The sequence below is a fragment of the Natrix helvetica genome (genome assembly GCF_964273705.1).
Source record: "Natrix helvetica genome assembly, chromosome: 7".
NCBI classification, from domain to species: domain Eukaryota; kingdom Metazoa; phylum Chordata; class Lepidosauria; order Squamata; family Natricidae; genus Natrix; species Natrix helvetica.
The window spans coordinates 50,703,934-50,729,846 of record NC_138558.1 but is presented as its reverse complement, the minus strand read 5'-3'; the positions used below and the strand labels follow the sequence as shown (position 1 = coordinate 50,729,846).

Genomic DNA, 25,913 nt, shown 5'->3' with positions numbered 1-25,913 from the left:
GCATTTAGACTTATATACCACTTCACAGTGCTTTACAGCCCACTCTAAGTGATTTACAGAGTCAGAATATTGCCCCCAACAATTTGGTTCCTCATTTTACCCACCTTGAAAGGATGGAGGGCTGAATTAACCTTGAGCTTGGTGAGATTTGATCTGCCAAATTGCAGGCAGCCAGCAGTCAGCAGAAATACCCTGCAGTACTGCATTCTAACCCCTGCGCCATCACGGCTCTGCAAGGTGGACTGGAAGTATCTTGGTAGCAGAATCACCCATATAGCAATAGCGATAGCATTTAGGCATATATATTACTTCCTAGTGCTTTATAGCAGTTTACAATGTCAGCATATTTCCACCAACAATCTGGGTCCGCATTTTACATTTTCCTCCTTTTATCAACCTCGGTGTCATGGCCTCATCAAGTCTGACTCAGCAGAGGTGAACAAGCCAGATCTGGTGCTGATGGAGGTTGAGGGGGCAGCTTTGTTCCTCTGGAGGAATGGAGGGAGGAGCAGTACAAAGCAGCCCTGGGTCTCTCAGGCTTGGGACGGCTCACCAGCAGGGAAGAACAGGGGCAAGATGACCAAAACAAGGGGGAAGGAAGGGCAGGCAGTGGAGATGAGGAGTGATGGAGCTTGGGTGATGAGCAAGGACTGGCCCCTCCTGATTCCCGAACACCAAGAGTGGACAAGAGGTGGAGACAGTGCAGGTCAACCCAATAACTTGGAAGGAGAATGTCCCACCCCTCTTCACAAGGCACACCTGGGGACTGAGACTTTAGGAGACACTGTGGGCAGCGGTGCTTGTTGGGAACAAGTGCTGAATTTGTGGAGTTTTGTGTGCAATTGCTGACATCTGGAGTTCGCCAGACTTCTTGCCTTATTATTGCCTTGTTCCTTTGCTTCATGGACTCATTGCCTTGTTTCTTTGCTTCATTGGACTCATTGCCTTGTTCCTTTACCTCACTTGTTGCCTTGAAGCCATTGGGCTAACACTATTTGCTGGACTACTCACAGCCAAAGGCTGTTGGAGGTGTGTGTGAGAGAGCTTTGCTCTCTGCTTGCATTAAACGTGGGAGCGTTTGGGGAAAAGTTGGAGCAATAAAAGGGAGTTTGAACTATCAGATGACTGTGTTGTCTCCATGGCTTGCCATGGGTCATTACACTCAGAAGGATGGAAGGCTGAATCAACCTTGAGTTGGTCAGGATTGAACTCCTAGCTATGGGTAGATTTAGCCTGCAATACTGCATTCTAACCACTGAACCAATACAGCTCCTGTAAATTATGAGTATCAGTTTTCTTGTCGCTAAACTTCATTCTTATGGATGTATGTGTTGTGTGTGTGTGTGTGTGTTATTGCAGTAATAAATAGTCTGCAGTGTCTGTTCTGACATTGTAATGCATCATTCTGAATAGAATAAAGGCAAGATATAGAAAAATAATTTAGAAAAAGAAAACTTAGTATCAGATCTTTAAATGAAGGTTTCACTTGTAAATGAAGCTTTCACTTTCTAAATCTGGCTTTTGGCTAAATAATATTGTGATCCAGAAATTTCTGTATTACCCAGAGAAAAATAAAATATTTTAGAAAATTTGCTGAGTAATTGACATAAAAGGGTATATGGAGGAGATTTCTGATAATCGCAACAGAAGAAGAAGTAGAAGAAGAAGAGGAGGAGGAGGAGGAGGAAGAAGAGGAGGAAGAGGAGGAGGAAGCACAATTCATAGGGTAAAGATGATTAATATATATTATGTATAGATAAATGAGTAAAAATATTTCAAAAAATGTACAATTTTCCATTTGCTTTACAAGTAGCTTGCTGATTCTACTCAGTTTCTCTAACACCATAGATTATGTCTGAAAGTACAATAGTGATTATCATCTTAACTTTACAATCTGCCAATTAACATATTGTGCCTCTCACCCCAAAATAACTTTTTGCAGTATACTTTTTGAAATAAAAATACATTAGATCATATTGTCTGATTTTTCACATACGGAAATGCAATTCATTTAACGCTAAAAACTATCACTATTAATATTGTGTTCTTGTGTCTATGGGCAGTTATTGATGTAATTAATATGCATCACTAATAATGCATATAATATATAATCATCAGTTAATTATGATTTTTTAAACAACAACTAGATGTATTGATTATATTGTTTTTCCTTTTGCCTCTATTAAATGTTGAAGTCACACAACAAAATTGTAGGGGGGAAAGCTGCAGATTTATAATACAAACTCAGCTTCATGAAAATCCACTTTCATTAAACTGAAGTTTGTAGCTAATCAGTTGTTCTTAAGATGCAATATCTAGACAAAAGCTTTGCTGCCAGAAGGATTGCTGAATATGATGTCCAGAAGCAGAAGGTGGAATTCTAGTGTCAATGCATTGAATTTAAAGTATTTTTTGCTTTTATAGCATGCTACAGTACACAAATTCAATTCACTGAATTTAAATTATGTGTGAGTCTATGCCACAAAGATTGGACACAATTGCTAGTTGCAGTCCACTGTGAACAGCTTCTAAGAAGCTAACCATAAGTAGAATAAATGTTTTGAGAGACTGGTGTTGAACTATATTAAAGCTAGTCTTCCATCTACTTTGGACCCATATTTGCATATAGGAGTAATAGATCAACTGATGATCAACTATGTCTATTATTGTCCATAATGTATTAAATCATTTGGCACAACAGGGAACATACTGTATGTAAGGTTGTTATTAGTGGATTATAGCTCTGCCTTTAACCATTCTACCCAATAGGTTGTTTCTTAAAATGTCCAATTTGGGTATAAATCAGAGGATTTGTCTGTAAAGGATTTTCTGACAGATAGGCCACAGTCAGTAAGGATGGGATCTCACCATTCTTCTACTCTGATATTAAGCACAGGAGCCCACCAGTTGTGTGCTAAGCCCCTTTATTCTTTGTACACACACGAATGTACCCCATTGTATAACACCAACACAATTATTGAATTTGCGGATGACACAACAGTGGTGGGGCTCATTAATAAGAACAATGAGTCTGCTTATAGGAAAGAAGTACAAGGACTGACATTGTGGTGTAAAGAAAATAATCTTACACTTAACACCAAAAAAACTAAAGAACTTATAATTGACTTCAGGAGGAAGAGAGATGTACATTTACTATTGTACATAAATGGCGAGGAGGTGGAGAGGGTTGGTAGTTTTAAATTTCTGGGCATTTATATCTTGGAGGACCTCTCATGGACCATGAATGCTAACATGCTTGTGAAGAAGGCACAGAAGAGTCTGTACTTCCAGAGAATCCTAAGGAAGATAAATCTATCTCAGCATCTACTTCTGTCCTACTATTGCAGCACTATTGAGAGTGTCCTGACATACGGCATTCTTGCATGGTATGGGAGCGGTTCTGCAGCGGACAAAAATGCTCTACAGAGAATCATTAAAACTGCCCAGAATATCATCGGGTTCCAGCTACCAGCCCTTCGCATCTTGCTGTTTGAGGAAGTTGCATAACATTCTCAGAGACTCTTCCCATCCTGCTTATAATCTTTTTAGACTGTTGCCTTCTGGCAGAAGATACAGAACAATTAAAACTAGGACCACACGTCTTCTGAATAGCTTTTATCCCAGAGCTGTAATTGCACTCAACAATGAACTAAAGGGCCACCATCAGTGAGCTATTGGCAGCACTACTTGATCTGTTGTGTGGATGCTTGGGTGGTTTAGGGGCGGGGAATTTTTTTGGTGGGTGGGGTGTGTTTGGGGATTGTTATGTGTGTTGGGCCTGGTCTCTGGGTGTTATGTGAATTTTGTTGCATGTGTAAATTGTGTATATATGTACACTGACAATAAAGTAAAATAATAATATGCACTAAACAGGGCAGTTCATAGCAGGTAGCAGGGCACTGATAAAAAGGGTAATGGGCACTGATAGAGATCAGGGATGGCAAGATTTTGCAACATGTGTAAAAAGGGCAGGGCTTATATTAGATGGTCAACATGTTCATGACTTTTTTGTGCTGTCCCCACATCTTCCCACAACCCTGGCTTTTGGCATGTAAGAAATTTGTTCTAAATGTAGTATTTATTTTTTGTAATGTGTTTAATTATACTTCTATCTATGTGACCCGAGCATTTGGCAACCATAACTGTGGCTCTTTTTATTAAAATTTGTCAACAATCCCATAGATACATCTGTTTCCAAACTTTTTTTTATTTTATGTAATCTGATATGTAATCTGCCTGTTAAAAGAGACAGAGAAGGAAACTTACAGTGTGTCATTATACAGCAATTCATATCTAAAAATAAATCAGCTACCTTTTCAAATGGATTTGCCACCATTTTAGCCTGTTAGTTCCATTTTTATGTTAAGAATCAAGATAGTTTGTATGTTAAAAGGAGAACTGTAGTTTTCCTCACAAAACCAAAAATCTAAATAAATAAATAAACTCCAGTAACTAACACCCTCCTTTTAAAAAAGAAAATAAATAAACCTTTAAAACAGACTCAAATAAGCAAGTATTTGCTAAGGAGAGATTGGTGGATTTTTACACATACAGTAGGACATCTTGGTTCAGTCATTCAAAGGAATGGAAAAACCAGCCACCGTACAGAAGAATTTCATGCGTATATTGGGGTTCAGACAAGAAGCCTGACTGGTACCTGCTTTTGACTATGAATAAATTTGAGTTTCAGCAAAAAAAAAAAGAGCACTTGCTGCTATTTGTTTTTCTTTTCACGCTATAATTATAACTGTTTCCTTTGCAGACTTTGCCAGTGAGGTTTGGAGATGGACAATTGTATACCTGGACAGATGGTTTGAAAAGAAAGGACTGGCATGACTACGAACGTATTCAAAAAGATGCCATGCGTTTAGGTGAGATGGTTAAGGAACTTGACCATATATATAAACAATTGGGAATGGGCAAAGGGAAGAAATGAGACAACTACATTACTTACATACTTGCGAGCAATGTCAAAATACAAGTATGAAAGGTCAGTTTGTGTTGTGATGTTACTATGCACATTTCTTCATTTTCACATCATTGTGATTTCTACTGGACACTTATGTCCCCATGGACTATGTAGTTTTGCATTAAACCTGAATAAATAGCAATATCTTCAAGTATCTGAAATGTCATGCAAAATGTTGAATGCCAAACACAGTTTCATGGAAATCCACTTTCATTAAACTGTTGTTTGTAACTGACCAATTATTTTTAAAATTCAGTATCTAGACAGAAGTGCCAGAAGGATTGCTAAATATGAGGCCCAGAAGCAGAGGTTGGAACTGTAGTGTATATTTTAGTTGAAACGTTAAGTTAGTGTGACATTCCATCTGCCATCTTGCTTGTTTTACCCTTACCCTCCATCATTATGGATGCCACTAGGAATTGTCATAATTGAAATAGGAAGAAAAGTGGATCCATTCCATTATTTAAAAGCTGAAGTTTTATTATAGCAATGTCAGTGGATACCCTTAAAAGTATCCTTTCCCTGTTTTATATTTTTTTTATCCTTTAAAATTCCGCTCTTATAAAAATTAAATTATTTGAATGATTTATGTACTATAATTACTACTTTCTTTTTAAAACTGTAAGACTGAAGCAAAGTGACTAAAAGTCACATAGTGAATCTCATTGTTGAGTGGGGATTTGACCAGGCTGTTCTTAGGCACATTTCAGTATTAATCATAACACAATACTGACTTAGATAGACATATATTTCTAAGGGTTGCCTTGTGCAGCTTGTGAGATTTTGTTCCTGTGTTTTTTTGTTGGCCTCTAATTCCTTAATCAAAGGAAGTAGCTGTCATTTCTATGAAAGTGGTGCATTTTTCTAGTGTAACTTTGAAATTGGGAACCAAGAGTTAATCTACAAATTAAAGTATAGTACAGGTTATACTAAAGTGTGCTAGCCCATCTCAAAGTTTTACGCATTGTAACTAAATAAAGATCACAGAAGCACAATATGCTTCGCGTCATATTTAAAACTTGGGTATCAAATTAAGTTTTATCCTAACTGAGTAAAGTAAAAAGATGTACAAACAAGTCCGTGGTGGCTTTCAAATTTTTTTACAACCTCTTCTGTAGGTGTGACCTGCGTTGTGGGAGTGGCTTGCCAGCCATGTGACCGGGTGGGAGTGGCTTGGCAGTCATGTGACTGGATGGGAGTGGCTTGGCGGTCATTTGACCAGGTGGGAGTGGCTTGGCAGTCATGTGACCGGGTGGGAGTGGCCAAGACGATGTCACTGAATTCTTTGCCCCAATGAATGATCTATAAAAAGAAGATATAAAAAAGGAAATTTATTATTTTGTGCACTTATTACTTAAATAAGATTAAAATAAGTACACAAAACAATAAAAGAACTATTTACAGATGAAGGATGATTGTCCTTGCCGGTCTTCTACATCACTGATCACACTTGCTCTAATGAATGGCCTGCACAAAGAAGAGACACAGAAATGAACTCTTCAATTGCATGCACTGCATTAGGATGAAACAAGGACACGAAACAATAAAGACAGCTACTTACAGAGGAAGGATGACTGTCCTTGCCAGTCTTCTACAGCACACTTACTCACTTGCTCCAATGAATGGCCTGCACAAAGAAGAGATACAGAAATGAACTCTTCAATTGCATGCACTGCATTAGGATGAAACAAGCACACAAAATAATAGAAAAGGAAAATGACTGTCCTTTTGTGTGTTTTCAACATCACCGACTGACCACCCTGCTCCAATGAGTTGGTTGCTCTGTACAAAGAGACACAGAAAGGAAGATTTTAATTAAGGATGAAACAAGCGCACAAAGCAATAAAACAGCTACTTACATAGGAAAGGTGACTGTCCTAGCGGTCATACTCTGTTGCCTCTTCATCCTGTTAAATAATACTAACTGCAAAAGAAATAAAACAATATTGGACTCGATTGTGGTTGTAAGCTGAGGACTACATATAGCAGAAAGGACCTCTGCTTCCACTAACAATGTGCAGTCTTTTCAGGAAGGATGTTTCCCCAACAAACAAAAAAGATATAGTTTTTCATCTAAGAAGTTAGATCAAGAATGAATGTCATAGGTAGATTCACAGAGCAATACAGATTTCTTTTTCTGAAATTTATTCCTCAGTTCAAAAAACAGGAATATATGAATTAGGTTCAGTACTTAGGAGAGACCAAGTAGCTATTCAAAAGTTAGTGGTGTCATGGTTAGAAGCAATGGTAAAGCAAGATATGGTTTTAAAACCAGCAATATTTTGTTGGGTATTTCAAAGGGAATACAATACATATTTAATTTTACACATGTTAACAGCTGCTGGAATTGTGTTTGCACAACAGTGGGAAAACAAAGACATGAAAATGAATAAATATTAGAATGTGCAGGAATGAATAAATTGACAATTAAAATCAAGAAGGCTTCGAATACTTTTTCATGTGGGATTTCTTTTATCAATTGCTAACTAACAGAAACAGAAATTAGAAATCTAAAAGTATGAAAGAAAACACCAATTATGTAAGGAAAGGTCACTAAAATGTATAAGGAAATACTATTAGTACTTGATCATTATTAATGTGTAGATAACTTTTACACAAACACACACAAACTATGACAGTGCCAGGAAAATACCAAAAAAAATAGCAGTTTTCGCAAAAAAGACTGCAGATGAAACCAGTTTTTCTCTAACCCTAAGACAGGAAAGGCAAAGCCACTGGAATAAAAACCATCAAGGCATTGTAGGAAGTTATAAAGGATAGTGCCAGGAAGCTCACAGAACCAGAAACCACCAGACAAAACACCAGCTGAAAGGTAAATTTTAAATACACCCATTAAGACAAATAGCTTGCCTGGCTTCCCTTTCCTGTTTCCTGGCAGAACTAACCCCAGGATAGGAAAGACAAAAGACCTGGGACCAAGATTAACCCAGGAAAACAGGAAAACAAAAGCAGGGTGATCAGAAACCATCAAAACCCATCAAGCTGCAGGAACTCACAAAGCAGCACACAACTCAACATATGAAAACAGCCATGGAGTCACTTGGTTATTGCTGCAAGAAGCAACCACATCACCATTACCTCAACAACCAGGTATCACACAGAAACACACAAAATCTCGCAAAGCTGCCTTGCACCAACCTGGCCTGCCCATAGAAAAGCAGCCACTTTGAGGCATATAAATTTTATCTTTCTCAAAGTGGCTCCTTTTCTATTGTCAGGCCAAGTTGATGCAAGACAGCTTTGCGAGATTTTGTGTTTATTTCTGTAGTGAATTTACTACAGAAACACACAAATCTCCCAAACCAGGTACCAACCTCCGCACTTAAAAGCAACATATTGCATCACAAATAAAATATTTCCAAAAAGCAATAACATTTCTTGTAATAAACATTTTCTGAAAACAATAAAAATCATTCTCTAAAAACAATTAAAAAACATATTATATAGACAATAAATTAAAAAAAACCATTTAAAAATATTCTATACAAAATACTTTTAAAAGTATTGTGTATAGAATATTTTAAATGGTTTTTTAATTTATTGTTTATAGAATATTTTTGTAAATAGTTTTTTTAAAGTATTGTGTATAGAATATTTTTGAATGGTCTTTTTAAAATTTAAAAATACCATTAAAAAAAATTCTATCAACAATAAATTAAAAAAACATTTAAAATATTCTACTAACAATACATTAAAAATATTTAAAAATATTCTATAAACAATAAATAAAATCCTTTTAAAAAACATTAAAATCATTAAGGAAAAAAATGGGTCATTTACTAGCAGGCAGAATCAACAGCTCTCTGATGCAATGGCTGCAGAGAGCAGGCAGGCGACCAGGCAGCAGGTAAGCTGGACTGAAGGGAAAAAGGGACAACCCAGTCATCTAGCCCCGCTGCTGAGCAGGCTTAGCCAGCAGGTGAGGCTGGGGACTGGGTGGGGGCAGAGATTGCAAGAAAGGCCTCAGGCGAGCGCCACGCAGGCTTGCAGTCTAAGCGAACTCGGGGATGGGCTGGAACGAAGGAGCCAAAGGATCCCCAGGCTCGCCCAGAGAGCAGAGATGTGGCAGGTCACTCCAGCTGGCTTCCCGCCACTGCCCATCCCCCCACCTCCTTTCACCCACACAGTGTACATAAGGCCGCGGCTTTCGCGAAAGCCCTGGGCTTGCGTACTGTAGGCTGCTGCCACCCACCTCCTTTCAGCCACGTGGTGTATGTGAGGCCACACCTTTTGTGAAGGAATGCCTTCCTTCACGAAGGCCCCGGGCTCATATACTGTAGGCTGCCGCCGCCGCCCGCCCTCCCACCTCCTTTTGGCCACACAGTGTACCATGGCTTTTGCAAAGGAAGGCTTTCCTTTATGAAGGCCCCGGGCTCGTGTACTGTAGGCCAGGTGGGTTGAGCAAGGACGGGGGGCGAGGTCCCTGAACTTGCCAAGAAAGCCAGCCATGCCGCCTTGTGTCCTGCTGCCGCTCTGCTTACTGGTGGCCACATGACCCTGCCTCCCCTACCCCTGCTTACTGGTGGCCATGCGGTCCTGCGCTATAAGTGAGCCTGGGATCCTTGCAAGGCTGCAAAAGATCACCGGACTCGCTTATAGTGCAGGGCCGTGACAGGCTGCTCCAGCTGGCCTGCCCCCACCCCCCGCTCCACTCTTAGTTACTTACCTGAGGAAGGCAGACAGCAATAGCAGCAGGGAAGGCAAGCGGATCGATCAGCTAGGAAGCGACGACGCGAGAGCCAAAAAGGTAAGTGGACCGTCCGTGCCGCAGTTTAAATAGGGCTCTTAGAGGCGGGCGGGGTGATTGGTGAGCCAACCAATCAGTGAGTGGCGGGGGGCAAGCATGGTGTGGATGGACAGGGGGAGCAAGCAAGTGAGCGGCAACAGAACGGGCAGGACGAGGAAGTGAATGAGTGGCAACTGGACGGGCGGGGGGAGCGTTCCGGTACTGTCCCACCAGAGAAACGGGTTCTAAAAGGTACAGTAAATTCCAGGAACCTCTTCTACTGTACTGGTTAGAACCAGCAGCAACCCACCCCTGAAACAAGTCAAAGAATTGACACTGTATCTTTTTGGTTGTTTATAGTATGAAAAAAAGTATCAATACATGTTTACCTTGAAATAAAGTAGCATATGAAGCACACTATTTCAAGACTTTCTAAATTTAGTAACAAAGCATCCCATAAAATCCAAAATGGTCAAGAGGAAGCATGGCCAACTATTTTGTAACCAGGAATTACAATTTTGTAGTATTTAAGAGTTAGCAAGGAGAGCATTCATATATTACAAAGTCTATTCAAAAACTTATTTCTTTGCTATAAGAAATTGTATAGTTGCCTCATATGGCAGCATGAATTTCAATAGCAGGATCTCAGGAGAGCTCAGGACTAAAAAACATTTGGTCTGATCTTGAATGCGGAGCAGGGGTAGGGGACTCATTTCAGAACTAAAATGTGTAGCCTCCATTATCATTGGTCCAGTTTTCAAGGAATGCTAGGCATTCATCAATTTTCAGAACAGGTTGCTTATCTTTGGAACAAAGCATCAGACAAAACCGAAAACAGCCCAGATTTACATTTATCTTTAATCCTTAATATTGTACATGAGTTTGAACAAATAATATTTCAGATAATCTAATTTACTTGTATTGGGATTAGCCCTTGGAGAAAGGATGAAGTAAAGTATATTTAATAGGTCTCCATTATTTTAATGAAGATGAAGTATCACAGCTTCATGTCGATATTAATCTAAAATTGATCCTTTACTGAACCCCTGAAGGTTGAAATCAATAAGAAAAGCTATATTTCTTGGTTAGTAACTTATTCAATATGCTTTCTTAAAAACTTTTCATGTTGACAGCCACTTTACAAACAAGTATGTAATACTAGCAAAAGTCAATCGAGAGTAGTTAATTGCCCCCCGCCCACACATACACATACAGACTATGAAAGGCCTCTCTAGCAAATCGGTTTTTAATGATCTGAGTATAATCCATTTTCTTTAATGTCCTTGCAAACAGCTGAGCTCCAGAAAACTGCAGACCATGCAATGTGACAATATCACTTTTATTTGATAAGATTAGCTAAAGTATCTCTTAAAAAGTTCATGGCATCAAGAGTTTTGACTTCTGGCCAGAAGTTAATCTGATTGTTTCTGTTCGTCATATTCCATTGGCGCCTACTACAGACTCTCAGGGATGACCTTGGCCTTGGATTACCTGAAATACTGTACATTTCAATGGTGGCTGAGGAACTCTAAACATAAATCTTGATTATGGTTCACAATTTAAAAAGTTTAAATGTACTTTCAAAGGTTAGTTTCACATGCTGCACAAAATCATAAACTGATATTGGCTTTGAGCCCCACAATTAAATTTTCAGAAGAAAATTTGAGGACTAAATTTGAGTATCAGTTTTCTAGTTCCATATAATTGGATAACTAAGAACAGAGGAGCTATATATAGGTCCTCAAGTCCTCTTTTGTGGTCTCCAGAGCATCAAGAACAACACTGTGGAAAATTCTGAGGCAACAAGCTGAAAAAGTTGGTTTTTACTATCCTACTTTAACAAAATGTGTAAAGTGTATTGGATTTTCTTACAGTACCTAAAAGGCATACACAGAAACAACTGAAGGCTTGGATTTACTAAATCACCAGTCTGCTTCCCTGTGGTTTTTGCTCACCAAATATAATATTAAAAATAAAAAGAAACATGGCCTCTAATTTGAGATATTTAGTAGGCTTTGGGATGTGTACTGAAAGGCTTTCTCTCTTTCCGCTATGCCACCCTTATTAGAATAACTTAGTTGAATCAACTCAGTTTGACAATATTATTAGGAAATTCAAATCAGACTGATAATTTGAATTATATCTGAGACAATTGACATCTCACAAGTATTCTGAATCAATTCTTAATTTGCAGAAGAATAAGATCTTTATTAAATTCCATGAACATTTCATCTTTCTCTAGTCTAGATGCTCAAGCTGACATATATAGTCTCTATTGCCACTGATTATGCCCATAATAACTCAAAAAAGATTAGTCTGAGATCTAGCCAAAAGTTATTCAGTGAATTTCATGGTCAAGTGGACTTGTGTGTCCAATGTTAGCTAGCTTTTCCAACATTAATCACTATGACAGCAGTAGCAACACCGAAAATGAACAAATAATGGATAATTTTTCAGTTTTCCAAATTTTACCACAGGCAGGCGGGCAGGTAGGCAAGCAGACAGACAAAAAGACCAATATAATGGCAATGTATGCATGAAGAAAGCAGCCTAAAGGTTACTGTTGCCTTTGATATGTTACATATATTTATTTTAATAAAAATTATTTAATAAGTTCTGCTTTCCTCCTTTACAATCAACAGTCTAAGAAAGGGAGATAGATAGATGATAGATAGATGATAGATAGATGATAGATGATAGATAGATAGATAGATAGATAGATGATAGATAGATAGATAGATAGATAGATAGATAGATAGATAGATAGATAGATGGATGATGCACACACACACAATTCTCTTATAGACCATCCTTGCAGCATGTCTTTGTTAAGTATTGCTCCCTTCTTAAGGTGAAATGTTCTGATTATCCAAGCATGTGGTGAATTCCTTTCCTCTAAACATACCAGCCAGGGAGTTACTCAAAGTACAACTATTTTTAATGTGATGGTTGAAAAGTACCTTTTCAGACACTTATTTCTTTGCAATTCATAAGACTTGGCTCTGGGAGGTTCCCAAGTGCCAGGTTCTTCTTATGTTACGTGGAAAATGGTATTTGAGCAGTTGTGTCATTGGGTAATAAACAGCTGGGCTAAATAGAAGATGTACTGGGCATCCCCTGGCTGGAATTCATTTCATTTCAGTTAGCTGCTGAAACAGAAGCCCTTTATATGGTGAACTCTTATAATTTCATAAGACCTATCTCTCACTGTACACTTCAGACATATATTAGACAAACTATATTGTAGGTCTTTATACATTAAGTCTTTCTTATTTTAAAACATGTACTTGAACTTTCATTGTGTCTGTTGAAACATGAGTACCGTAAGTGCTAAATTGTTTTTAAAGGTTAATATGGATTTATGTTATACTTTTCTTTCCATTATAGATGAAAAAAATACACAAATGGCAATGGCTGTTACATAGTTACAACACTCTTGAAACTAGTATAAATCTCACCATTGCCATAATGAAATTACATATATAAATCCAGCCAAACCCTGTCATAAAGTCATAAAGTTGAATTTCTCCAGTGTGTTTAGTCATCTCCCCATAATAATTATTTTGGAAAAAAAGTGTATATACATCTTTATTTTAATGTAATAGACCAGTTAGTTGCTGAGTTAAAAACAGTTGATTAATCAGCAGTTTACACAGTAATTCTATGGGTACCCTGAAATTAAATGTATTTAACTTAAATTATGTGTTAAATAATTTAATGTAAATAATTTAATTATTTAAAAAAATAATTTTAAAATAATTTAAATTCAATCTAAATTTTGTATGTAGATGAGGTTAAATCCTATTAAATGCAGTGGAAACTTATTTTCTACACATGTATAGGATTACAATAGACAATTATCAAGATGAATTATATCAATTAATTAATTATAATGATTTTAAATTATTTCATTCACTAATATTTGTTATTCATTAATCATATTGTGACCCACGGTGGCGCAGTGGTTAGAGTGCGGTACTGCAGGCTACTTCTGCTGCCTGCTGCCTTCAATTTGTCAGTTCAAATCTCACCAGGCGCAAGGTTGACTCAGCCTTCCATCCTTCTGAGGTGGTAAAATGAGGACCCAAATTGTTGGGGGCAATATGCTGACTCTGTAAACTGCTTAGAGAGGGCTGTAAAGCACTGTAAAGCATTTATAAGTGTTATTGCTATATCATGATGCATGGTTACATGTTGCACTTGCTTTATTTATTTATGTATTCGATAGTCGCCCACGTCACATATGTGACTCTAATTGGTAAACAATGTTGAAAAAGATTACAACGATAGTCAAGAAAACATAACAACAAAAAGTATTGCAAGCATCAAAACCAGTAAAACTATGATTAAACTATAAAACCATAATTTGTGGAACAGCAGAGTCACTTTTTTTCCTAACTATTTTACAGATTCCATACCTACATTACTGGATTCACAGGTAGATGGCAAAGCCATGTTTTTAGCTCCTTCTGGAAAGTCAGCAAGTTCAAATAGGTCCCATGCCATTCAGGACTTTATACGTCATTACCAGCATCTTGAATCCTGAAGTAAACTGGGGGCCAATCTAGCTTGTGGAGGAGAGGTGCACATAACTGCCAACACTGCCACATTTTGCAGCATGCAAAATTACCAGATGTTTGACAAGGGCAACCCTATATAGACGTGTTACAATAATCCCTGTGGAGTCATGTGAGTGATAAGCATAGGACCTTGGAGCCCAAAGTGGGGGCAACTGGTACATAACCTGAAACCGATCGAAAGCCCTCCTAGTCCTGCCTGCCATAGGTCATTCATCAGACAGAAACTCCCTGATTGTACAATGGGTCTGTCTGTTTATTTTTTTAAGGTTAAATATAAAATACAAGCTAACAAGAAAAGGGAAAGTGTGTGTGTGTGTGTGTGTGTGTGTGTGTGTTCACAAAGACATCATCACTTGAATGATTTTGAGATAAAAAATTAAAAAGGACACACATTATAAAAATTCTGATAGCCCCTCCATCTTTCTCCTCCTTCTATCTCACCGTCCCTCATGTCTCTAATTACTACATGGAAACTTTTATACTTTACTTCATTATCATTATATGGGGAATATTGTAGGTTAAAGGAAATTTGGGAGGGGGGTTGTTTGTTTTGTAGGATTTTATTCCGAACAATTAACTGAATAATTAGCATACCTGGTAATGGTACTGATTTGTCTGCTAGCCTGACATTTTATGCTATTATACATCTGTACCAGCATGAGGGAATAATGTTCCTTTTCTTGGCTCACTAATTATTGGTTTTGTTTGTTTTAAAGTCAAGAATCTTTCCTTCCTTCTTCTTTGCTGTGCTTCAGGTACTTCTACTGTAATTCAGTAGCACAGCATTTGTCTGGCAAACATAAGGTCTGAGGTTCAATTTTCTGAATCTCCAGAATGAATGCATCCCACATTTCGAATTAGTGTGGACAGTATAAGAGATGGAACAGTCATCTGATATGGCATAAGGAATTTTATTAGGATGTTCTATCATACACTATGACATTATTACTGTGTTTAATTTCAGGGAGACTAATTTATTGAGAATAAAATTATCACTTGACTCACCTCAGCATTTATTTTTCTCTTCTCTCTGATATCATGTTGTACAGAGTTGAATTATAAAATGACATGCTGATATTCACTTGCAATAGAATAGAATAGAATTCTTTATTGGCCAAGTGTGATTGGACAAACAAGGAAGTTATCTGTGGGGCATATGCTCTCAGTGTACATAAAAAGACAAGATACATTCATCAAGAATCATAAGGTAGAGCATTTAATAATAGTCACAGGGTACAAATAAGCAATCAGAAAACAATCAATATCAATATAAAACGTAAGGATGCAAGCAACAAAGTTACAGTCCTGCAGTCATAAGTGGGATGAGATGGGTGATAGGAACGATGAGAAGACTAATAGTAATAGTAATGAAGGCTCAGTGAATAGTTTGACAGTGGTGAGTAAATTATTTGTTTAGCAGAGTAATGGCATTTGGGAAAATGTTGCTTTCATACTTGGAGGTAACACCATTTGTTATAAAATTGACACAATGTCAGGAATATAAAAATGAATGGGAAGTTGAGACAGCAGATAGATATATTTAATAATTCTGGAATAGGAGGCTGAACCCATGGGAGGGGTCAAAAGTGTCATCAGTCTCAAGTCCCTTTGTGCCCAAGTGAGCTCTAAGTCCAGTTCACCTTGAATTCCATACACTCTTATCTACTGCCAACACCCTTTGGCTTAGATTCAAATTCTTATAGCAACAAATTAATCTATATATTAATTTAAACTGCCTGGACTTCTGATTTCCTGCACTTGACATGGACCTTTTGATTCAACCCTTTATGGATAGCTGTTCAAGTGACCACTGCAAACTTTTCACTGAGTATGCCATACATATTATTTTCACAATAGAAAGCATATGGGAAGAGATGTATACTATTTTATGGAGTATGCATAGGATAGTTGGGATAGCTTCAAGAAAACATTATTCAGTCCTGAGAAAAAGAAAAGAATGAGAAAGATGGTCAAATTAACTTTGATTTAATGTTGCCTTATATAAGATGGATCTGAGAGAAACTTCCAACAGTTTTCAAGATTTTGCTATCACAATTATCACAATTAAAGGCATTCCTAGCATTTCCCTCTTTCTTGACCTTGCTAATCTCAAAGGTCTGACACTCAGAAACAACAATCAAATGAACTCCTTCTCAAGAATGGTAGGAACTGTTCTTTTTCCTGCCAACAATCTTCCAATGTTGCTGCCAAAGCTGGTTCTTTGGCAGTGCTGCTCCTGAAGTTGAATGGAAGCACTTAGAAACACTTAAATGCTAAGGGAGCACTTAAGACAGCTTTTGGACAGGGGAAAGTTGAAGATTTCAGTTCCCTCTGAGAGCAGTCAAAAAGTCATGGGCATCCATCTTTCCTTTCAGCAGTTTGTTTACTTAAGCATGCCTGGATTTCATTTTTCAAAGCTTTTGTTTTATTTTGTTTTTTATCTTTAAAAGTTGACCAGCTGGTGAATACTGATTTATTTTAACTTCTTGGTGGACATTATCTGTTCTTCTTTTTCTCTTTCCCTTTTATTTGGAAAAGTTGTTCTGAATAACTTTTGTTATTTCATAAGGAAAACATCATATATTCTGGAAGATGTTGGATAGCCATCTGTCTGAAGCGGTATAGGGTTTCCTGCCTAGGCAGGGGGTTGGACTAGAAGACCTCCAAGGTCCCTTCCAACTCTACTATTGTATTGTATTGATGTAGTGAAAGTGTTTTCATTGGATTTACATTTATATTGGACTCTCACTACAGGACTTTTACATTTTAATTATTTGTAAAATGTTTGGAACTTATTTTTTAATCTTTTAATTTGGGATCAAAATATCCATGAAATATTTGCACTGTTTTTTAAAGCTGTTTTTTATTTTGAGGATTCTTATGTTCTTTTACGTATCATTGCCAAGTTACACGGAGCAACAATGTATTAGATTATAGACAAGCATATGTGGCTGATATTTTAAAAAAATACTATTTGATAATATGCAATACATGTGAAAGCTTTTTTAAAAAAAGTTTGATAAAATGACACTGGTTGTGAAAATATTCAGATGCATCTAACTATAGATAAATTAGACTCACCAAAGGAATGTGATCTGAAAGCAGTAGATTCATTGGAAAGAAATATGACCTTTACAGCATTAGAAGTTCAAACCTGAATTCTTATAGCAGAAATCTGAGGGAGTGAAAATTGATAAATGGGTTTTCCGTAAGAAGATTGAAGAAGATTCGGGAATAGATTTATCACAATTAATTGCAAAATAATTCCAATTGGATTTTTAGGTGGAGACAGACCACTTTGGAGGTCAGACTTATTATATTTAACCAGAGAGCAATTAAATAAGAAATAGTATTAAGAATAGGCTCAACATTGATATACTAGGCATCAGTGAAGTTCATTGGATTGGCCATGATACTAGAAACTAGGGGTCCATGAGTTCTAGTCCCATCTTAGGCGCAAAACTAGCTAGGTGATCTTAGCCCGGTTGCTCTCTCTCAGCTCTCGTAAAAAGGCAAACAACATTGCTAAGGAAGATGCAGGAACTGGTCCAGTCAGTCTTGGACATGATTGAAAAAAAGAAAAAAAAATCCAAAATAAAGGCTTATTCACAGCTGAAATAAAGTATGCTTATGTTATGTTCAAATCCCTTTTTTTACCCATCCTGTATTCATATAAATGGTTAGTTCATTCTGACTGTTTTCTAATTCTATACCATTAAATACAAAAATAAGAGTTCCAGCTTTACAGTTAGGGATTTATATTGATAATTACTGGAGCAAAACGTCTCTCAAGGAACTTAACCTTCTGGCTTTACAATCAGGGCCGGATTTAGATGAAAAGAGGCCCTAGGCTATTCCACTTATAGGGCCCTTTCACCTCCCATTTTTAATTTTGTAAATTACATGAGAGACAATAAAATACATCATTGCTGTGATATATATCAATATATTAAATGAAACATGTTGTAATTGGTACTAACCTTTATAAAAAATGTGGCACGGATAATAAATAAAAATAAAAGGCCCTTCTTGATCTTGAAGCCCTAGGCTGAAGCCTAGTTAGCCTATAGTAAAATCCGGCCCTGTTTACAATACTGTACAGTATATTTCAGGCTGTCAAACTCCTGGGCCGCAGGCCGGATGCATCACACACTGGCCACGCCCATGCCTGGTTTAGCGAAGGTCCTGATATGTCACGTGATGCCACTGTTGACAACGTGAGTTTGACACCCCTTGCATATTTCAACAACTGCAATAAAACAGAGATTACGCCAAAATTCTGTTGCTTTTTCTATCCATTAGAACGTATGTGTATGTAATGTTTGCACAAATACACACACACACACACACACACACACTACACACACACAAGTTCATGTTTGACTTGGCACAGACTTGCCACATTTTAATTTACAGAAAAACTGCTTACTGTTTCTGAGATCTTGTTCGTCCCTGATCACATTTTGATTTAATACCATTTCAGGGAAAGGTGAACAAGGAAAGCCATATCCTGTCACAGAAGAAGACAGTGATGATTCTGCTTATCGGGAAAACGGTTTCAATATTTTTGTAAGCAACAATATAGCCTTGGAACGATCACTGCCAGACATTCGACATCCTAAGTAGGTACACTAAGTTTGATTATTATTACTTTCACTTAATATCTTTGTACTTACTTTCTTACATAGAAGAATCTGAATCAATGGAAGGTGAGAAATGATGTAAAGCTGATAATGTTAGAGGTTTCTTCTTCTATTTACAGTTTTTAAATTGAATAAGAAAAGACACTGTTTTCTTATTTTCATTGCAGACAGTGCTTTGCTATCTAATACAAGGGAATTGTGAAATTTTTGTTCACATATGTTAATGGCAGAATATAGGACATACTAGCAGCAGCCTAAACCTATAAGCCTAAGCCTACTGGGTTGGAATATATAAAGTTCTACTTTGGATTGATAAACAAAAAATACACATTAATCAAGTATGTTTATTATATGCCTAATAATTGCCCAGGAAGTCTAAGAAGCTATTATTTTGATGTCCAATTGATTTGATTTGTGCTTCAAGGTGTGATCTGACTCAAATGCATTTCAAATTATCCAATACCCAGATTACTAGAAAAGTATCACAGGATCCACTGAATTTTATGCATTGACCTGTCTTTAGAAATGAAAGTAAATTTATGGACAGATAAATGTAGAAAATTCAGAGAACCCTGTGACATTTTCCTGTAATCTCATTCATTCATTCATTCATTAGATTTATAAACCGCCCCCTCTCCCCGAGGGGACTCGGGGCGGTGTACAGACAGAAATAAAATGCACTATAAACAACAGAAATACAAAACCCAAAAAAACAAATTAAACAAAAAGTCTGTACAATGATCATAAAATTAGCTAATAATTAAAACCAATTAAAATACCCCAAAATTTAAAATTTAAAATACTGGCCAGGAGGGACGGAGATTAGATTATGATTATGATTGGGCCAGGCCAGCTAATTGGAACAGGTGGGTCTTGAGTTTCTTACGGAAGGAGCGGAGATCAGCAGTAATTCTAATATCGGGGGGGAGGTCGTTCCAGAGGGTTGGGCCCATCACAGAGAAGGCCCTACTCCTGGGCACCGCCCGCCGGCATTGCTTAGCGGATGGTACCCGGAGGAGTCCCTCTCTGTGAGAGCGAATTGGTCGCAGGGATGTGTGGGGTAGGATGCAATCCTGCAGATAACTAGGTCCTGAGCCAAGCTAATCTAGATGTTGAATATGTTTAAATAGATTTGAATCACATGTAGTTGGACTGCTGTTGTTTGATTTCAGGAGGACAGTATTTCCCAAAAATCTTGCCAAAGTAATGGAACAAATCAAAACCAGTATCTCTGCTTTTTTTTTAGTCCAGATTTTTCAGAAAAGTTGTTAGATTCTGGGAGATTGAAATTTGTAGAGATACTATTCTGACCCAGCTCCTCAAACACGACAAACACTCTGAAGCTAAATCAAAGATTCCTTTATTAGGAGCGCCAGCAGCCCTGGCAAAAGGTTCTCGCCGGAGGCTAACAAATCCAACCATCTATTCCTCTCCGCCCTTTGAATTTTATCCCCAGAGCTAGGATGGGGCTTTGCTAGCAATGGTAACTCTTCCTTCCCAAGTATCAGCCCATGGATTTCCAGTGTTCTCCTGTCCTCTTCCATCTGCAAATCTTTGTGTCAGGCACTGGACCCAGCTGTTCCTCCTCTTCTTCATCAGCCACCTCCAGACCTGGGGGCTGTTGACTCTTCATCTGAGGGCTGACTGATGGTATCTTTCTCTGCCACTTCCATTCCCTCTTCCCCCTCAGAGCTCTCAGGTTGCCTTGATTCTGACCCTGACTCCCATGCCGCCACCTCCTCTGATTCAGCTGCTTGAGGGGCTGGCGGCCAACAGGCTACAATGGATACTCACAGTCAAACTGAATAAACAGAGTCTTAATCCAGTCCATCCCGAGATTTGAAATATTCCTTCTTGACATCCAAGGTACAATAAACAGAGTAGATCCAAACAAATGGCCACAGTTTTCAGGAAATTGAATACAGAGTAGTCAGGACAGACACATGGATACACATTATTGGACAGTCATGGAAAATATCTGGTGATTGACTACTTGCAAGTAAATACACACAAGCATCTTAAATGAAAGTGTTCAACTTTAATCCAAACATAACCAGCTCTGATTGTTGGCCCAGAATTCTTAGTTCTCCATATACTTGATTCTACTTTGTCCTTTATTTTCTTATGTAAAACCAGTAAAGCTCTTATGCATTCAGCCGTCAAGAAAGATTAGGGCCAAATCTGCAGATGCTGAGTTATGAAATGGCTGGGCATGCTTTCACCCAGTACTGCTCCATGAAGCCAATTCTCTCTGTATCTTATCCTGCTCTTGTTTCTTAACGATATGTCATACTGTCAGAGCGCCAACCATACCATAATTATAAGTCTCATTGAAGTATGTTGGGAGCAGATTGATGGCAGACTTTTTTAAACAGAAGAAAATTGTACCAGTCCTAAACCATTTGCATAGTAACTTTTAACTGTCATATGAAAAGAATAGATGAGGAGAATTATTATAACAGCAGCAACACAACAAGTTGAAAAATAATTTCAGTCCTAGCCTGCAACAGATAACAGTGGAGCTTGTGGTGATTCTTATACCACAGATGATGTAAAATTGCTGTGGGAGAAGACTGATCAGAATATTTAGGATTGTGAGGGTTTGGTTTTGTTGCAAGTTAGACGAATAGTGCTAGTTTTATTTAAGTAATTCTTATTAAGAACGATGCCGTCAAAGTGATGTCCCAGTGTCTGGAAGCCGTACGGATCTGGATGGGAAGTAACAGACTCAAGCTCAACCCGTCCAAGACAGAGTGGCTGTGGCTACCGGCACCCCGGTTCAACCAGCTGATTCCATCACTGGCCATTGGGGGCGAACATCTGGCCCCCGTGGATCGGGTACACAATTTGGGCGTCCTCCTAGATGCCCGGCTGTCAATGGACGACCATGTGACAGCCGTGGCAAGGGGGGCATTTCACAAGGTTCGCCTGGTGCGCCAATTGCGTCCCCTATTGGACGGGAACGCCCTTTGCACAGTCACCCATGCGCTTGTGACGTCCCGGCTAGACTACTGTAATGCTCTCTACATGGGGCTCCCCTTGAGATGCACCCGAAGACTGCAGTTGGTTCAGAATGCAGCCGCGCGGGCAGTCTCGGGAGTCGCTAGATACTCCCACGTAACACCTCTCCTGCGCGGGCTGCACTGGCTACCTGTAGCTTTTCGGGTGCGTTTCAAGGTGCTGATTATCAACTTCAAAGCGCTCCATGACACAGGGCCTAGTTATTTGCGGGATCGTATCCTGCCCCACACATCCCTTCGGCCGATTCGCTCACACAGAGAGGGACTCCTCCGGGTGCTGTCCACTAGGCTGTGCCAGCGGGCGACGCCCAGGGGAAGGGCCTTCTCTGTGATGGGCCCGACCCTCTGGAATGACCTTCCCCCTGATATTAGAACAACCACGTATCTCCGCTCCTTCTGTAAGAAGCTCAAAACCCACCTGTTTAATCTAGCCGGCTTGGCCTAATTCCAGCTCTCCCACCTCAGTCTGTATTTTTAAATTTCACGGGTTGGTCTTAGGCTAAGTTTTTAATTTTTATAAATTTGTACAGGGGTTTAAAGTTTAATCCGATTTTAACTATATTTATGATTATTTGTATGGTTTTTAATTTGGTACCTGTACACCGCCCCGAGTCCCTTTGGGGAGAGGAGGCTCTCTAGAAATAAAATAAAATAAATAAATAAATAAATAAATAAATTGCTAAGTGAAAATATCAAGTGGTCAAGCACCTTGGAGGTCCTATCACTGCGTAAAACCTATAATATGAATGTGAACTGAGCAAGAACACAGCTCTGTTTTTATGTTTCTCCAACAGAACTTGCTTCGAAAACTTTGCTTCTGGATTATACATGAAAGAACTCAGTATAACATTTATTTATCTGAGTTATGTTTGTTTGTTTGTTTAAGTGTCCCAGTCTTTCAGGTATTTTCTTCACATTTTGGTACTTAAATTTCCAGAATTTCAGCAACAATTCTGGGAGTTGGAAAAGTACCAGATTGGAAAAAACTGATAAAAGTTTTTTTTTTCAGTTTTTAAAGATGCTTATCTAATTTTTAATACATCAAAAGTTCTTTCAAGAAGTGAAAGCATGAAACTTTGAAAAGCTATGTACTAATCTCTATCACTTTCAAATGATCAATGGAACAAATTAACAGCATTTTATCTGATCTATCAATTTTAAATATCTTGGTTTTGGCAGGGAAAATTAATTCAAATCACCTGAAATTATCTACAGCAGTTCCTTTTGGCCAAGAGTGCTTCTAGTTATATGCAATTTTAATACCTAATTATAGAGCATTGAAGTAGCATTCTATTGCATGGTTGGCAATTTTGGCATGATAAAAAAGGAGTGCATAATAGCTTTTGCTCTGAAAGGCTATCCTGATTTCTACTTGTGGTCAAAACTGTGCCAAAGGAAACAGTATGAAAAATCATTTGAGACATGATGAAGCTGAATGCCACTTTATCTTATTGTGTTTGTTGAACTATTCTTTCAAATTTGATTTTTGCCAACTGAGAGCCAGATGGCCATGACATTTCTTAAAACACCCCAGAAATAAGGTGTTATCAGTGCCGACTTAATGGGAGCATTAAATTGGTTCCTGCTCTTCCAGTACAGAATAATAGAGTTGGAAGAGCCCTTGGAAGTCTTTTAATCCAACCCCCTACTCAAGCAAGAGACCCTATACCTGTGATGGCAAACCTATGGCATGCGTGCCACAAGTGGCACGCGGAGCCATTTGTCAGGGCACGCGAGGCGCTGCTCTGTCAGCTGGCTAGCGTGCATGCGCGCGCTGGCCAGCTGAGTTCACCTTTTTAAAAACTATTTTTCGCCTTCCCCATGCTCCAGAGGCTTTATAGGAGCCTGGGGAGGGCGAAAAGAGCCTCCCCGCCCCCCTGGAGGCTTCAGGGACTGTCCCTGAAGCCTTCGGAACGCTTAAAACCACCCTCCGAGCAAACCGGAAGTGACTTCCGGGTTGCTCGGAGGGTGGTTTTAAGCGCTCCGAAGGCTTCAGGGACCGTCCGAGGCTTCCCTGATGCCTTCGGAGCGCTTAAAACCACCCTCCAAGCAACCCGGAACTTCCAGTTTGCTCAGAGGGTGGTTTTAAGCGCTCCGAAGGCTTCAGGGAAGCCTCCGGACAGTCCCTGAAGCCTCCGGGGGGCCGGGGGAGGCTCTTTTCGCCCTCCCCAGGCTCCTATAAAGCCCCTGGAGCCTGGGGACGGCAAAAAATGTAAAAATGGGGGGGGGTCACGCGTTGTGCACGCATGCGCACTGGGGGGGTCATGCGTTGCATTATGGGTGCGGCACGCCCGCACTCGACCCCCCTGCGCTCCCCCCACTTGTGGCACGCGAGCCAAAAAAGGTTCGCCATCACTGCCCTATACCATTCCAGACGATTGGCTGTCAAGTCTCTTCTTAAAAGCCTCCAGTGATAAAGCAACCACAACTTTGAAGGCAAGCCATTCCACTGGTTAATTGTTCTCCATGAGAAGAAAGTTTCCTTAGTTTTAGCTTCTGTGGCTTGCCAAGGGCACTGTCATTCTCAGACAAAGCCTGAATTTGTAAGATAACTTCTAACTGGAATAAAAACCACAATTCAAAGGTCTATTCCTGTTCTTTATTTCATTTTATATGTTATAATAAGAAGCTGTTTGATATTAGGTGGATCAAAAATATTGTGCGAACTTGGCTTCTGCAGTCCTATGTACAATATTTTGATGAAGGTTATATGTCTAGGGTTTTTGTCATACTATAGAATAAATGTGGGACCAAATGCACACGTCCCTGTCATGACGAATAATTATCTGCCTGTGTTTCTCAGCATTAAGGACACCATTGATCCTCACCAACTCCATTTACAGAAATACGGCTCCAAACTTGCAAGGAGCCTCCATCATACTGTTGCCTGCAGAAGCTCATTATTTTACATCTATCTAGCACTTTGGCAAACAAACTCCTCCTGCTAGAACCAAATAGTTCAAATTTTGATCAGTCCAGAGCCCCTGATGCTATTTTTCTTTCACCCCAGTTCCTATATTCCATGCATAACTGAGACACATAGCCTTGTTTCCATGTCAGAGGTATGGCATTTTGGCCACAATTCTTTCATGAAGACCACGTCTGGCCAGACTTCTCCAGACAGTACATGGTTGTACCTGGGCCCAATTGGTTTTCACCAGTTCTGTGCTGATGGCACTGATGGCCATCTTCAGATGTCAAAGGGAAACATGCATGATGTGTCTTTCATATGCTGCATTGTTTCATTGACCACTGCAACTTTGGTCCTCAACATTGCCCGTTTCTTTGTGCTTTTTCAAAAGAGCTTGAACAGAACATCTTGAGCATCCCTGGCTGCTTTGAAAGGTTTGCCTGGAAGAGGCCTTGCTGATGAAGTATATCTCTCTTTTGTCTTGTTCCTATGCTGTTTTGCCATGGTGTATGACCAGTGACATGAAGCTGTCTTCCACAAGCTCACAAAGAGTTTGACTGCTCCTCACCCAATATAAAGCCTCCTACATAGCTGTTTCTGTTTCAGTTAATGATCGTATTTCAACCTACATATAAAATTGATGATCATTAGCACCTGCTTGGTATAATGTTTAATTATAAACCTGACTCTAATCCTACAAAATCACTGGCTGTTGTGGTTTACCGGCAGCCTGCGGAGCTGGCAGCAGAATCAGACAGTGAGAAGGTTGGGGAGGAACATGGGCCACTCCTGGACTCTGAGGAAGGCTCAGATGAGAGCTCTGTGTCGGAGGCAGAGAGGGGGCCAGGGCCCTCTGGGAGTTATGTGCTGCCTCCAGAGCCTCCAGAGGTGGACATCAGCGAGGAAGAGAAACAGGGGGAGCGTGTTCCCAGTGCACGCATGCGCAGAGCTGCCAGAAGGAAAGAACAGTTAAGAAAACAGTTAAGGGTGACTCGGGAGTAAGGCTTGGAGATGATTGGCCCCTCCCATAAGACATAAAGGAG

General features: G+C 39.1%; 1 protein-coding gene across 2 annotated transcripts in view; it reads left to right on the top strand.

The window, feature by feature from the left end:
- The window catches only part of GALNTL6 (polypeptide N-acetylgalactosaminyltransferase like 6), a 588,124-nt gene that overhangs the window by 238,788 nt on the left and 323,423 nt on the right, over positions 1 to 25,913 (top strand). For both annotated transcript variants that reach the window (XM_081959155.1, XM_081959156.1), the window contains exons 3-4: positions 4,763 to 4,871; positions 18,780 to 18,918. In XM_081959155.1, coding sequence (XP_081815281.1) covers positions 4,763 to 4,871; positions 18,780 to 18,918 — 248 coding nt within the window. The remainder of the gene's footprint in view (positions 1 to 4,762; positions 4,872 to 18,779; positions 18,919 to 25,913) is intronic.